The 12,337-nt window shown below is 64.3% G+C and overlaps 1 protein-coding gene across 4 annotated transcripts in view; it reads right to left on the bottom strand.

The window, feature by feature from the left end:
• Positions 1 to 2,964: 2,964 nt before the first annotated feature.
• Positions 2,965 to 12,337, bottom strand: part of GRAMD4 (GRAM domain containing 4) — a 69,947-nt gene continuing 60,574 nt past the window's right edge. For 3 of the 4 annotated variants that reach the window (XM_077758037.1, XM_077758038.1, XM_077758039.1), the window contains 9 exons: positions 11,567 to 11,638; positions 11,091 to 11,134; positions 10,904 to 11,013; positions 9,430 to 9,584; positions 7,876 to 8,020; positions 7,097 to 7,190; positions 6,489 to 6,573; positions 5,576 to 5,644; positions 4,891 to 5,269 (listed from right to left, as the gene is read on the bottom strand). In XM_077758037.1, the coding sequence (XP_077614163.1) occupies positions 5,165 to 5,269; positions 5,576 to 5,644; positions 6,489 to 6,573; positions 7,097 to 7,190; positions 7,876 to 8,020; positions 9,430 to 9,584; positions 10,904 to 11,013; positions 11,091 to 11,134; positions 11,567 to 11,638 (879 nt within the window). In that variant the 3' untranslated portion in view covers positions 4,891 to 5,164. Of the gene's footprint in view, positions 3,855 to 4,890; positions 5,270 to 5,575; positions 5,645 to 6,488; positions 6,574 to 7,096; positions 7,191 to 7,875; positions 8,021 to 9,429; positions 9,585 to 10,903; positions 11,014 to 11,090; positions 11,135 to 11,566; positions 11,639 to 12,337 lie in introns of those variants that run through there. The other variant, XM_077758036.1, reaches the window with a different exon arrangement.

Here is a 12,337-nt window from a genome sequence, read left to right as displayed (position 1 = left end):
GGCTCTGCACTAACAGCTCAGAGGCTGCAGCCCACTTTGGATTCTGGGTGTCCCTCTCTCTGCCCCTCCCCACTTGCTCTAGCTGTCTCAAAAAAATAAACATTAAAAAATATTCCCCAGTAAAGAGATGTTACCTAAGAAGGCTGAACCCCTTTTCCTTTTTTTTTTTTTTTTGGAGTGAGGGAGACAGGACCCTAAGGAGGCTCTGTGCCGACGGCAGACAGCCCTGTATGGGGCTTGAACTCACGAATCTTGAGACTGACCTGAGCTGGAGTCAGATGCTCGATGACTGAGCCCCCCCAGGTGCCCCTCCCCCAAACCCTGATGTCTTGGCCTTTATCTTGTCACTTCTTGACAAAGTTCATTGTCCTTTTACTGAAGTGGCACATAACCCCTGGGGTCCGACGGCCTCTGTGGGGCTTCACATCACACATCACAAACGTGGCGCGGCTTGCTCCTGTCCGTCCACCTTCCGTCGGCTTATCTGGCAGGACACGGCTACTGAGCCCCACGGCCAGAAGAGGGGTTCTCTCTCCTGAATCCTTAGATGCTCAGGCACATTGTTATGTTGCTCGCTTTGCTCACTGTGTGAGTGGAGACCCGCCGTGTGCCCTCCTCGGAGGCTGCTCCATTCGACACGTTGAGACGTTTTAGCACGACACTGAACTTCCCGCCACATGAACGCTACACTCGTTCCCACTTAGCAGGGTCCTCACTCGGGGGCACCTGGGGGGCTCAGCCGGTTGAGTGTCCGATGTCGGCTCAGGTCCTCATCTCACGGTTCGTGAATTCGAGCCCCGCGTCGGGCTCTGTGCTGACAGCTCGGAGCTTGGAGCTGCTTCCGATTCTGGGTCTCCCCCTCTCTGCCCCTCCCCGGCTTGCACTATTTCTCTCAAAAATAAACATTTGGGGGAAAAATAAAGGTCCTCACTCAGGTTTTTCAATAGTTCTAGAGTTTTCTCTTAAGACTCTTTTAATTCTGTTTAGGTATATTCCTAAAAACTGTGTTTTGGGGCTGTTACCTTCTAAAAACACTTTTTTTATTTTACACAAAAATGTGATCTTGTGACTGCATCACGCAGCCTGCAGAAAACGTACGAGTGACAACTTCTCTGTAACTGCGGTTTCCGCACTCCCATCATCACCCGCGGGGGGACTCGAGGGGCCGCCTCTACGACCTCACACGTTTCGTGAGCTCCCATCTGCACAGCTCACACCGCTAGGGACCTCGGTGCCATAAGGGAGCGGGGCCCCAGGCCCCTGCAGGGGGAGGGGCGGGCTTCCCCACACACACCCGCACAGGACAGGGTCTTCCGGAGCCTTCCTCACCTCGCGGGCAGTGGCTGCCTGAGACCCGTGCAGCCGTCAGGGCCATCGCACCCCCAGTACTCTCACTCCAGCCTGCGTCACGGCGGACACGTAGGGGGTCAGCCCTGCACGTCAGTTCCCGTGGGTGGACAATCATCACCCCTGGCTCCTAACCTCATAGCAACACCCCCCCTCCCCTGTGTACTCACACGGTCCTAAAACTCGCTCACTAAATGCTGGTACGGAAAACAGCAGGTGCCCGTGAAGGGAAGCGCACAGAGCCTTACAAATCACCGTGTTCCCGTCTCCGTCTGCAGACCCTTCTCACCCTGGGGGGGTGGGGGAGAGGAGGGTCCTCTTCCAATTTGCAGCCAGAAGGAGCATTGCAGGGGCTCCGTCTCCCCAAGAATTAAGGCCCAAGTAGTACAGGGGCACCAAGGCGCCTTTTTTGGTTTCACGGACCCTCGGGTGAGGCCAACGGACGACGTCTCCCGAGCGCTGCTAAAATGCAGTGTCCAGGCCCCCGAAGGAAACCAACGTACTGAATACAGTTAGCAAACAGTCTCCAGAATCCCAATTAGGCAGACCTGTGCTACTTTATTGGCACCTTAAATAGTCAAACAGATGTAGACCCGGGAGCCCCACGAGCGAGGGGGTAGGGCCTGTGCCGCCCACACCCTAGGCTCGGACCCCTCCTCACCCTTCTGCCTCCAGAGAGCAGGGCCGGGCGCTCACAAGGACCGTCCCGTCAGGCTGTGCTGCAGTGGCGAGTGGGGGCTCTGCGGCTAGGAAAGCCCTCTCTTGCTGCCCGCAGAGTCGGGTCAGGGGACAGCAGGGCAGTTCCCAGGGGCCTCTGGCCCTTCGTGGCTACGTCCCAGCCCCTAGGACGGTGGCTGCAGCAGACAGACAGACAGACGTAAAGGCGACCGGAGAGATGGCTGGACGAACAGGTGGATGGATGCCGTACACAAGGCCACGCCTCTGGGGGCAGAGCTGGCTCTTCAGACCGGGTCCCTGTCACTTGGTGGAACCCGGGTGGGGCTGTGCCTCCCGGGGGCTCCCGTGGGCTCGGGGTGCCAGAGGCCGGGCGCAGCTCAGCTCGGTGCGGGACGGCGGGCGGCTCAGAAGTCGGCAGGGTTCCTGCATCTCTGTCTCCAGTGTCCGTGTCTGGACCAGCCAAGCCATAGGTGCCACCGGGGACCCCTCTGCCCAGAGTCCTCAAGTCCCCCCACGGCTCAGCCTCAGACCCCAGGGGAGGGTGCCAGAGATGCCCACCGCTCCCAGGGAGGTCACGCCCAGGCGGGGCCGGGACCTGCACCCCAAACCCGAGGCGCCACTTCTGTCCCTCCTGCGGGCTCCTGCGTAGCCCCGCAAGCGATGGCCCCACCGCCCACTGCCACCTGCTGCCAGGCCCCGGACACCCCCACCTGCAGGTGCTGGCCCCACCGGCCCGCAGTCTTGTGGAGCCTGGGCCCCTGTCCCCTGCTCCTCCCAGCCCCTCTCGTGGCCCTGTCCCACAGGCCCCGGGCACCCACCTCACCCCCGGTACCCTCCAGTGCCCGGTGGCCGCGGGACTCCTGGGCCACCGAGNAGCCGCCTGTGACGCACACAGGCTCCGCCAGGAAAGCCGTCCGCACCCCACCCCCACCGCTCCCCTGAGCACAAAGCATTTCAGGTTTATTTAAATAAAAATTATAATTTATACAAGACTTCTTTAAACAAACAAAGTTTTCTTAAAAAAATGTTACAGGGGTTTTTCATCGGTTCTTCATACAGTACAATCCTTTTGTTGAACAAAAACGACAGCAGTAACGACTATTTACAGGATCCAAAATAGACTGAAGCTTCAGACGTAGAAAAATGTAACATTCGTTCTAGTTCAGTGATTAGTCATAGAAATGAAACATCTGCCCAGATTTACACAATTCGATAGAAACGATGGTGCTCTCGGCCAGGAGGCTCGGAGCCCACAGGGGTCCGCGTTCCCCCCGTGGCCGTGCTCGGCTCGTGGTCAGTTTTCATCTCCCTTTCTCCTCAAAAGGGACTCAAACCAAACCACCCCCTCGGCTGAAGAGGGTGAGGCCACCCCGCGGACAGGCCACACCCCGACCCCTTGGCGGCCCTGGGGAGGGGTGTGAGCAGCCCCAGGGGGATCACCCTGCAGCCCGTCCCCACGCACCTTGGGCACGGAGGGAGGGTCCGCTGGGGGGGGGGGCATCCCCCAGGTGTGCCCGAGACCCTCCCCGGGGCCACGGGAGCCGGTCCAGCTTTGTGGCAGCCAAAGCCAGGGTTTAGAGCGGGTTCTGCCTCCGGTGTTACGGAAGGGCGACCGGCGGGGCCAGAGCCGGTGGGGGCCACGGTGCCCTCAGATCTCACCGACCGGGCGGGGGGTGTGCTTCATCAGGCTGGTCGGCGGGGCTCCCCGGGGGCGCTGCCCAGGCCCTGGAGTGTGGCGCTCCAGTCCCCTGGGAAGGGGGGCGTGAGCGATGCCACCGGGTCTCACCCAAACCAGCAAATTAGGATTGGAGCAAAGGTAAAAATTACATCTGAAAAATGATACAAAAATAAGAAAAACAGCTTGCTCTCTGTAAAAAATATAATCTTCTGTTTCTTCAAAAAACAATCCTAGTGACACCCGAAAGGACTTGGAACAAGCCGAGGGGCCGGAGTAGTCGAGTCGGAAGTGTGCTGACCGCTGACCGCCACGGTCTCAGCCTGTCCTTCAGAAGTCACAGGCCTGTCCCCACACAGCACCCCCGCCCCACCCCGGCCTCCGCCACAGGACTGCTGGCCTCCGGCAGGGGTGGGGCGGACGGGTGCTGGCTCACCCCACCCCCACCCTGGGTGCGAGCCGCCCGCACAGCTGCGCGTCCTCCTTCGGGGACACCGTCGGACACCAGGGGTGCAGACCGCCCGGCCCCAAACCTCCGGAGTGCTCCCCAAGCTGGTGCTCCCCGAGCTGGTGCTCCCCCGAGCTGGTGCCCTCCGGAGCGTCCCTGTATGACACCCCCGGGCGGCACAAGCCCGGCTGCTTCCGTCCCTACCCCACCAGGACCCCAGAGCCCCCTCCCTCACCCGGAGGGCAGCACAGGCCACGTCGTGGCCGATTTTCGTCTGAGAGCACAGCCCGGACCCACGGGCCTTGCGGCGTGCTCCACGGGGCTCCCCGCAGGGCAACGCGACAGCGATGTGCTTCTACCAGCACGTCACTCCCTGTCCTCACGGTTACCCCGTCCGGGACTCCCGGGGGCTCCTCAGGACGGCGGGGGTGGGGCAGCCCAGCATCGCCGCCCCCACTGAAGGGCAGCACAGGGCGGAGGCCGGATGGCGCTCCCGGCCCAGCCTCGCTGGGAGGACGCGCAGCAGGGGTCTCGCTAGGGGAAGGCGCGAGACCGACCGGCCCGTTTCCGGCCGCGGTGCAGGGGCCTCGGGGCTGCTGGGCACCGACGTCCCTCACCCCCGGGAGGAGGGGCCGCGAGTGCTCCTCAGCTATGGCTTCTGGTGTGGAAGAGCTTCAGCCTCCGGAGGGCTGGGGCGCGGCGGGGGCTCTGCCCAGGCGGGGGCATGGAGGCGGCCGCTNCTGCGGACCCCTGCCTCCGCGTCCACGGGACACGCCTCACCCATCAGGTGGGCTGGCACTGGCTGCGGCCCCACCCCTGCGTGAGGGGGTCCATCAAACGCAGGGGAAACACAATAGAAACCATAGATCGAGGGGAATTATTGCAAAAGATCAGGATGTCCAAAGATTTTCCACTATCAAATCGTTTAAAAAACAAAAACAAAAACAAAAAAAAAAAAACAAAGAAAAAAGAGAACAACAACACCACCTTCCAGCAACGTCCCCAGAGAAGCAACACTAGCTGTCGGTGCCAGACGCCGCCGCCGCTGTGATTTTCACGTACTGGCTGAAGATGGTCTCGAAGGCCTCGTCTCTGTGCACCATGGCACCGAACACCAGCGGCTGGCAGGGAGGGAAGGCCGTGGGTGACCCGCGCAGCCGGGCGCAGCAGGACAGGGCGGCCCCAGCCCAGGTCCCGGCGGAGCCCCAGAGGGTCAGGTGTATGAGGGCAGTCCCCCCCTCCCGCGCAGAGGCCAGGCCCCCAGCCCTGGGGGGGGTCCCCCAGCTCCACCCTCCCTCCCTGGGGACCCACACCAGAGACAGCAGTGGGGCTCCTGCGGCCCCAGGGAGGGAAGGAGGGAGAGCAGGGGCCCCCCAGCGCGGCTCTGGGCCCACCCCGGGCTCCCCGGCTTCCCGCCTGGCACTCACTTTCTGGGTCGATGGCGTCGACACGGCGATCCCCATGCCTGAACCCGGGAGGACAGAGAGGACCTTGTACTGAGGGGACGACAGGACACTGTCACCACGGGCCCCCGCCAGGGCCAGAACCAGGGCCAAGCCTGTCCCCACACCCCAGGGCCCACGGACTGCAAGCCCCACGGAGCCCTGACCTTCCTGGCCACAAGCAGACAGACGGACTTCGTGACTGAGAAACCAGACCTGCGGACGCCCCGTCTCACCCTCTCCCAGAAGGGCCCAAGCGAGGCAGGGTGTCCCTAAGGGGCACCGCGCAACGGGAATGCCCCGCGGGGAGGCTGGGAGGGCCCAGGGGCCCAGCAGCCATGGGGGTGCCCCTGACATGCCAGTGAGCCGGGGTCCACCCCCCAACCCGGGCTGGCCTGTGTCCCACACGCTGAGACCCTGGAGACCGGGAGCAGGTGGCCCAGCCAGCCCCCCGCCTGTGCGCGCCGGGCCCTGCTCCGGGCACCACACACTCCATGTGATCACGCTCGAGGGAAACGGGCTGAGGAAAGGCCTGAGACGGGGGAGCATCTCAGGACCGAGGGGCCGATGAGCAGTGGCTACAGGGGCCCGGCAGCCTGACCTCCTGGGCCCACCTTGCTGTGCGTCCCTGACCCCTTTGGGGAGGGCGCCTGGCGCTGACCTACGAGGCGGTAGGAGAGGCCTGTGCACATGGAGGCTGACAGGAGCCGAGGGGGCTCTGCATGGAGGCCTTCCAGAAGGGAGCCCTGCTGTGGGCAGGATTAAGTCCAGCAGGCACCGGCCCGTCCCTGTCAACACACCCGGCTGGAGCCCCCCGGCTTCACGGCCCTACGGCCTTCCTCTTCCTGAGACCAGAAGGGGCAACGGAGAAGGGAAGCGCCCCCCCCCCCACACACACCTTCTGGATGTCCGTGATGTCCACCAGCTTGATAACTTTGTTTCTCTTGGAAGAACCGGATTTGGAGCTTTCGAAGCACAAGTAACTATGGGGGGGAGAAAGAAACAGAGGCATAACCCAGCACCTGAACAGGGATACACCACCAGCCCGCCGCCACCACGGTCCCCAGGGGGCGAGTGGCGATCCCCAGAGAGCCCCTCCCTCCCACCGCCGTGTACTGGCCTTTCGTAAAAAACTGCACTGTTACAAAGAGTTCCGTAGTTTTTATAAACTAAACCCACCGCCCTGCACGGAGCCTGGTGGACAGAAGGATGTCAAGCATCCTTGTGACATCCGACCAGAACCAGGAATGTCCCTGAGGCCTGTTCCCTCAGTGACAGGAGTCGTGGCCGTGGCTGTGAGTGTGGGGACAGGGCGGCCGGGGCCCCCGGGGCTGAGAGCAGATTCCACCCCGGAGCCACTCTTCCCGCTCCTACGACCGGCAGAGGGGGCCCCCAGGGGTAAGCTCCCCATCCAGTCTCGTTCCAGGAGAGAAGACAAAGCCTTTCCCTGAAGTGGAGGAAGGAGCGCGCCGTGGCCCCTCAGGCCCGCCCCGCCGAGTCACTCACTTCTCCGTCACGTACAGAACCCCGTTGCGGATGTAGTCCGTGGGCATCTTCCGGTCCCGGTTAATCAGGCAGCAGCGCCAGCCATTCTCGCACACTAGCGGGGACAAAAGTGACCGTGACCTCTCCCTCCATTCACCACGGGAGCCCGTCTGCCCCATCTTTCCAAGGACGGACTGACACGCACTCCCCACCAGCAGGTACACAACACCCTGAGAAGGAGGCAGGATGCCCCCTGCCCCCTCAGCGACCACGTTTTCACATCCCGGGTCCGCGGGAGGAGGGGCCAGGAGCAGGTCAAAGTCGGTTCTATACAGCTTTGCTCTGCAGCTGGTCATCACACCCCACAGACGGCCGGGCACTTCAGAGCCCAGGGCACCTGCCGGGTCAGTTCAGGGCAGGCCCTTCCCAGGAGGCTGACCAGGGACCAGAGCTCCCGGCTGCTTCCCACCGCACGGCTCTCCCCGCACGGCTCTCCGACAGGCCATGGCCAGGTCATGGCCAGGATGAGCCAGGGGCAGCGGGGAGGACCTCAGGGCAGCATGCATGACACCGGGACAGCTCTGAGCTCTGCACTGGGGGACCCTCTGGATTTCTGCTGCCAAACCACCTGCTGCAGCAAAGGGGGCCCCCCCGTGTGGGCAGGGGCACACTCGGTTCCTCCCGCCTGCTCGCCCCAGCCAGCCCTCTAAGCCCCGGGGCTGTCCTTGACAAGGGCTCCCAGCACGGGAGCCACCCCCCACCCAAAACCAGGGCGGGTCACAGACTCTGGGCTCACGTACCTGCCAGTGGTCGCTCGTTCTCTGTCAAGTTAAAGATCTCGTGGAAATTGCCTTTCTTGGTACCGTGGAAGCGACCAGTGTCTTCATCCTTGCTCAGGCCGGCGGGCGCGCTGGACACATAGCTCCGCGAGGAGGCGGTCTGCAGCTGCCGGGCACACGCGTGCCCGTTAGGCTGGGCCGCGGAGGGACTGGGTCCCGCCGCCCCCCACCCTTACCCGGCTGTAATCGTATGGGAGGTGCAGCCACGTGTGCCCAGACAGGGGGTGCGGTCCCCCTAAGAGCCCCTCCAGGGGCGCTCCTCATCCCAGAGGGCAGAGCAGCCCCACAACAGCAGGGAGACCTCCCGTCTCCCCAGCAGTGTCCTGACTCCACAGGCCAAGGCTGAGCCCGCACCCCAGCGCATGCAGCCCCTCCCCCACATGTCAGAAACGGGGCGCAGCTGAGGGACGGGCCACTGAAGCAACATCAGAGTCAAACGGCCACGACACAGTGACACATGGCATCGGGAGGGGGACTTCCCCACGGACGCCACACCCGGTCGTTCCCTGACAGCTGGCCAGACAGCAGACAACAGATGCATGTGCCACCGAGAGGAAAGGGGGTCCCCATGACATGAGGTCACAAACACAGAGGCTGAACAGAGCTGCAAGCCACCAGCACAGACACCTGGGCGGGGTCTCCCTCCTCCGGGAAGCCCTCCTCCTTGCTGCGCTCAGTCTCTCCTGACTGGCCAGCGCTGGTTGCTCTTGACCCCCACGAAGGTCTTCTCTCCCCGGGCGCCCCAGGGCTGGGACAAGCCCCTCGTCTTCTCCCACACCCTCGGGGAGCCAGGCTGCCCGCCTCACCCGGCCTGCACCCCGAGAGCCCAGCTGCTGGCTCACCGAAAAGCTGCTCGTGCACATGCAAGCTTCACCCCTGACAAGGAGCCTGGACTCCCAACGGGTGTTTCTGTCCTGGAGCCCGACCTGCGCCTGACCCACTGCTTCCCGCCCATCAGCGGGTCACTCCTCAGGGGACACTCACACGCAAGTCTCAGAAATCCAAAGTTCCCTCCTTCAGGAAGCCTTCCTAGACCTCCCCAAGAGCCGTCCTCCCCCACTCATCTGAGACCGAGGAGAAGACGGAGGCCAGCTGGTCCTCCGCGCCCCGACCTGGGACGCAGCGCCCAACACCCACAAAGCCTCCCACCGTGATCGAAAACAGGCCCAGGAGCAGCGTACGGGCACGAGGTGGGCCCCAGCCTCAGGGCCAGGGACGGAAGGGCTGGACAGCAGCCCCCAGGGGCCCCTCCTCCCACGGCCCCCAGGCTCTGGGCATCTGTGACCTACACCCTGAACCCTGCCTGCCATTGGCTCGGGGGCCACACGGCTCAAGTCTGTGGGAGGGTCCCTGGGGGTCCCTGAGGTGGGTGGGGGCCTGGCCTGCCCAGCACCAGCCAGCGCCCAGGGCTGGTGCGCCCCCCGAAACAGCAGTGCTGGGTGGCAGGGAAGTCCCCACAGCACCGCGTCTGCTTCGAGGGCCCCACAGCATGGGCCGCGGCCCGGCCCAGCCTACCCGGCGCGACACGGCAGCGTTGGAGCGCTCTTTGAGCTGGGGGTCCGTGGGCAGGCTCTTCCAGATGATGTAGGGGGTGTCGTATTTGGCTCGCAGTCTCGGGCAGCGTTTGAAGATAAAATCAATGAGGAAAAACTTGATTCCGGCGTAGAGTCCTGGAGACGGGGAAAAACAGTGCCATTCCATCTGGGACCAGAACCGCGGCCACATCTGTCCCCTCAGCACGGTGGCCCTGAGCCCCGGCCCGTGGAGGGCAGAGCGCCAGGGCACACGGAAGGCCTCACAGAACCAGGGGTGGCCGGCACAGGGCCGGGGGGGGGGGGCAGCAAGAGGGCCAGGCAACCCCAGCCGAAGGGGGTCCACTCAGGCTCCTGCCAATCAATCCACCTCACGAACAAGCTACGACCCCCAAGGGTGACATGAAAGAAAATGCAGGGGACCCACTCCCTGCCTGGCGCCCTCTGACCCGGCGGGCCCCTCCCACCCCAGGTCAGAGCTGGTGTCCCGGCCGAGGCCCCTGAGAAACGGCACTGAGGACATTTCACGTTGCTGGCGCCAGTCACTTCCCTCAAGGCCACACTGGTAGAGTGGCCGTCTACCCGCCCTGGCTCCCCGGCTAGGCCTGCAAGGAGAGTGCCGACCAGAGACCAGGGCTGCGGCGGCACAGGTGGGGGCGGGGGGGGTGCGTGGGCAGGTGGGGACGGCCCCCATGCTGTGAGACCCCCGACCCGCGTGGCCCCAGCTCGGAGGCAGCCCCACCCGTGCTCTGAGGCTCCGCGTGGGGCAGGAGTCAGCGTCTGGCCCGGGAAGTGGGGTGCAGCTTCCTGGGGCAGGTGAGCGGAGCGGGCTGGGGCAGCGTCAGGCCCACGGCCTGGGCCTCAGCACAGCCTCCACACCTGCCCGCACCTTCCTCCCTGCAGAGATCCCGGGCAGGGGTCCCAGTGAACCCACGGGGGGCTCAGGTCCTGCCACCCCGTGGTTTGAAATACGGACAAAGGCCACATCCAGCTCTGTTGCCTGGATTCTGCACACACCCCACCCCAGNAAACCCTCCGCACCCACCCCCCTTCCCTCTGCCACGAAACGGCGACATCACCTACCCGCCAGTCCAGCGCAAACCCTGAACCCCCCTCCCCGACCATCCCTTCCTCCCGCAGGTCTGACCACCCTGCACAGGACGGAGGCCACGGCTCCCCCATGACGCCCCCACGCCCACGTCTCCCCTCCCTCGGCCTGACCCATCACGGCCCCCGTGGGCACTCGGGCCACGTCTCCAGGGTTCGGGCCTGTGTCTCCCGAATGTGAACGTTCTGACGAGAAGCCACCGGATGAGGCCCCGAGGGAGGAAGGCCAGCGCGTTAGCAGCTGACCTCCAGGAGGCACGTGGCACGTGGCGGATGCTCCGGTGGGAAGCGGCCCCGGGGCCCCCTGTGCCGCACTCACCCCCGGCTCAGGAGACAAGGCACCTCCTTACCCAGGGCCAGCCCCACCAGGCGGTAGGGGAAGAAGCAGGAAGCGAGAAAGGCGGCCCACAGCGCGACGTACAGCTTCTGTGTGATCTCAGGCTGGACCCACATGAACAGGCTGGAAGGGGAGAGGGGGGCTCAGCAGGGGGGCGGGGCCGCACCCCCGAGGCCACAGGCTGGGGGCCCCTCACTTACTTCTTGATCTTTTCCAGGATGTCGGCCATCTTGCCAAAGAGATTCTGTGTGTAGAAGAAGCCGCAATCACAAGGGGTCCCCGTCCACACGGCCAGGTCGGGACGACTGGGTTCGCGGGCCGGCCTGAGAGGTGCAACCCCCGTGTGGCCACGGCCGGGTGACACAGAACCCCGACATCCTGCCCAGCCACTCGAAGGCCAAGGACAGGGTGGTGGGTCGCGGGCAAAGCCCAGGCTAATGCACAGACCGCGCCCCTCCTGGCGGTGGCCGGGCCCCCTGGGTAGGCGTCCACGCCCCAGGGCACCAGCCTCAGGCTAGACCAGGAGGGGCCGCCCGCCCGCCAGGGTTGCCGCCTCGGGGTCACGGGCAGGCTGACGGCGGGTCGACAGACAAGCCAGGCCTGGGGTGTTGGGGCCCCCTGTGGGTGACGCTGGCGCAGAGACGCCCCCAGGCCGGAGCCCTAGAGGGAGCAGTACCTGGGCTTTCTGGGCGACGTCCAGCACGAGCTGGAATTTCTCAGACACGGTCAGGTCCTCCTTTGGAGGCTCCTGCAGCCAGAGGGGAGAGAGAATTTCCACCGAAACTGAGCAGCTCAGAGGGAGGAGTCCCAAAAGCAGCGCAGGGGCCTCCCAGCCCCGGGAGCGGGAGTCACTCTGCTGCCCCGCACGGCATGGGCTGGCCCTGGGGTGTCCTGGGGACACCCCTCTGGTGCCCGGGAGGGCAGCGGGGGGCAGCGGCAGTCCCCTCAGCCAGCAGGGATCACACTTTGATGAGTGTCTTCTAACGGGCATCTAAGACCACAAAGCCCTCAGCGCCTCACTGCAGTGAGGGAAACTGAGGCTTGTCTGAGTTCATTCAACTGGAACCTCCCAAGGGCCTCCTGGACACACAGGCCTGCCCCCCCCCAGACGTCCCCCCGACCCCCCAGGGACCCTGTGGCACCACTGCACCCCGCACCCCCACTGGGAGCTCCACGCAGAGCAGGTGCTCTCCCCCGTGCTCGTGCCGGGCAGCTCCACCCCACAGGCCACACTCTCCCTCCAGAGCAGGCCAGCAAATTGTCTGTAACGGGCCACNCCACTCCGCTCAGCCGCTGCTGCCCCAAAGCATCCGTAGCAGTGCACAAGTGAAAGGGTATGGCTATGTGCCAATAAAACTTTATTTATAAAATCAGATGGGGGGCCGTGAGCTTGCTGATCCCTGCTCACACACCCACTGGTCCAGGGAGGATGTGGGGCACTGTAACG

This window comes from Crocuta crocuta, unplaced genomic scaffold, assembly GCF_008692635.1.
Source record: "Crocuta crocuta isolate KB4526 unplaced genomic scaffold, BGI_CrCroc_1.0 scaffold143, whole genome shotgun sequence".
NCBI classification, from domain to species: Eukaryota; Metazoa; Chordata; class Mammalia; order Carnivora; family Hyaenidae; genus Crocuta; species Crocuta crocuta.
Note: the sequence above shows the minus strand (reverse complement) of the source record. Positions and strands in the feature narration are given on the sequence as shown.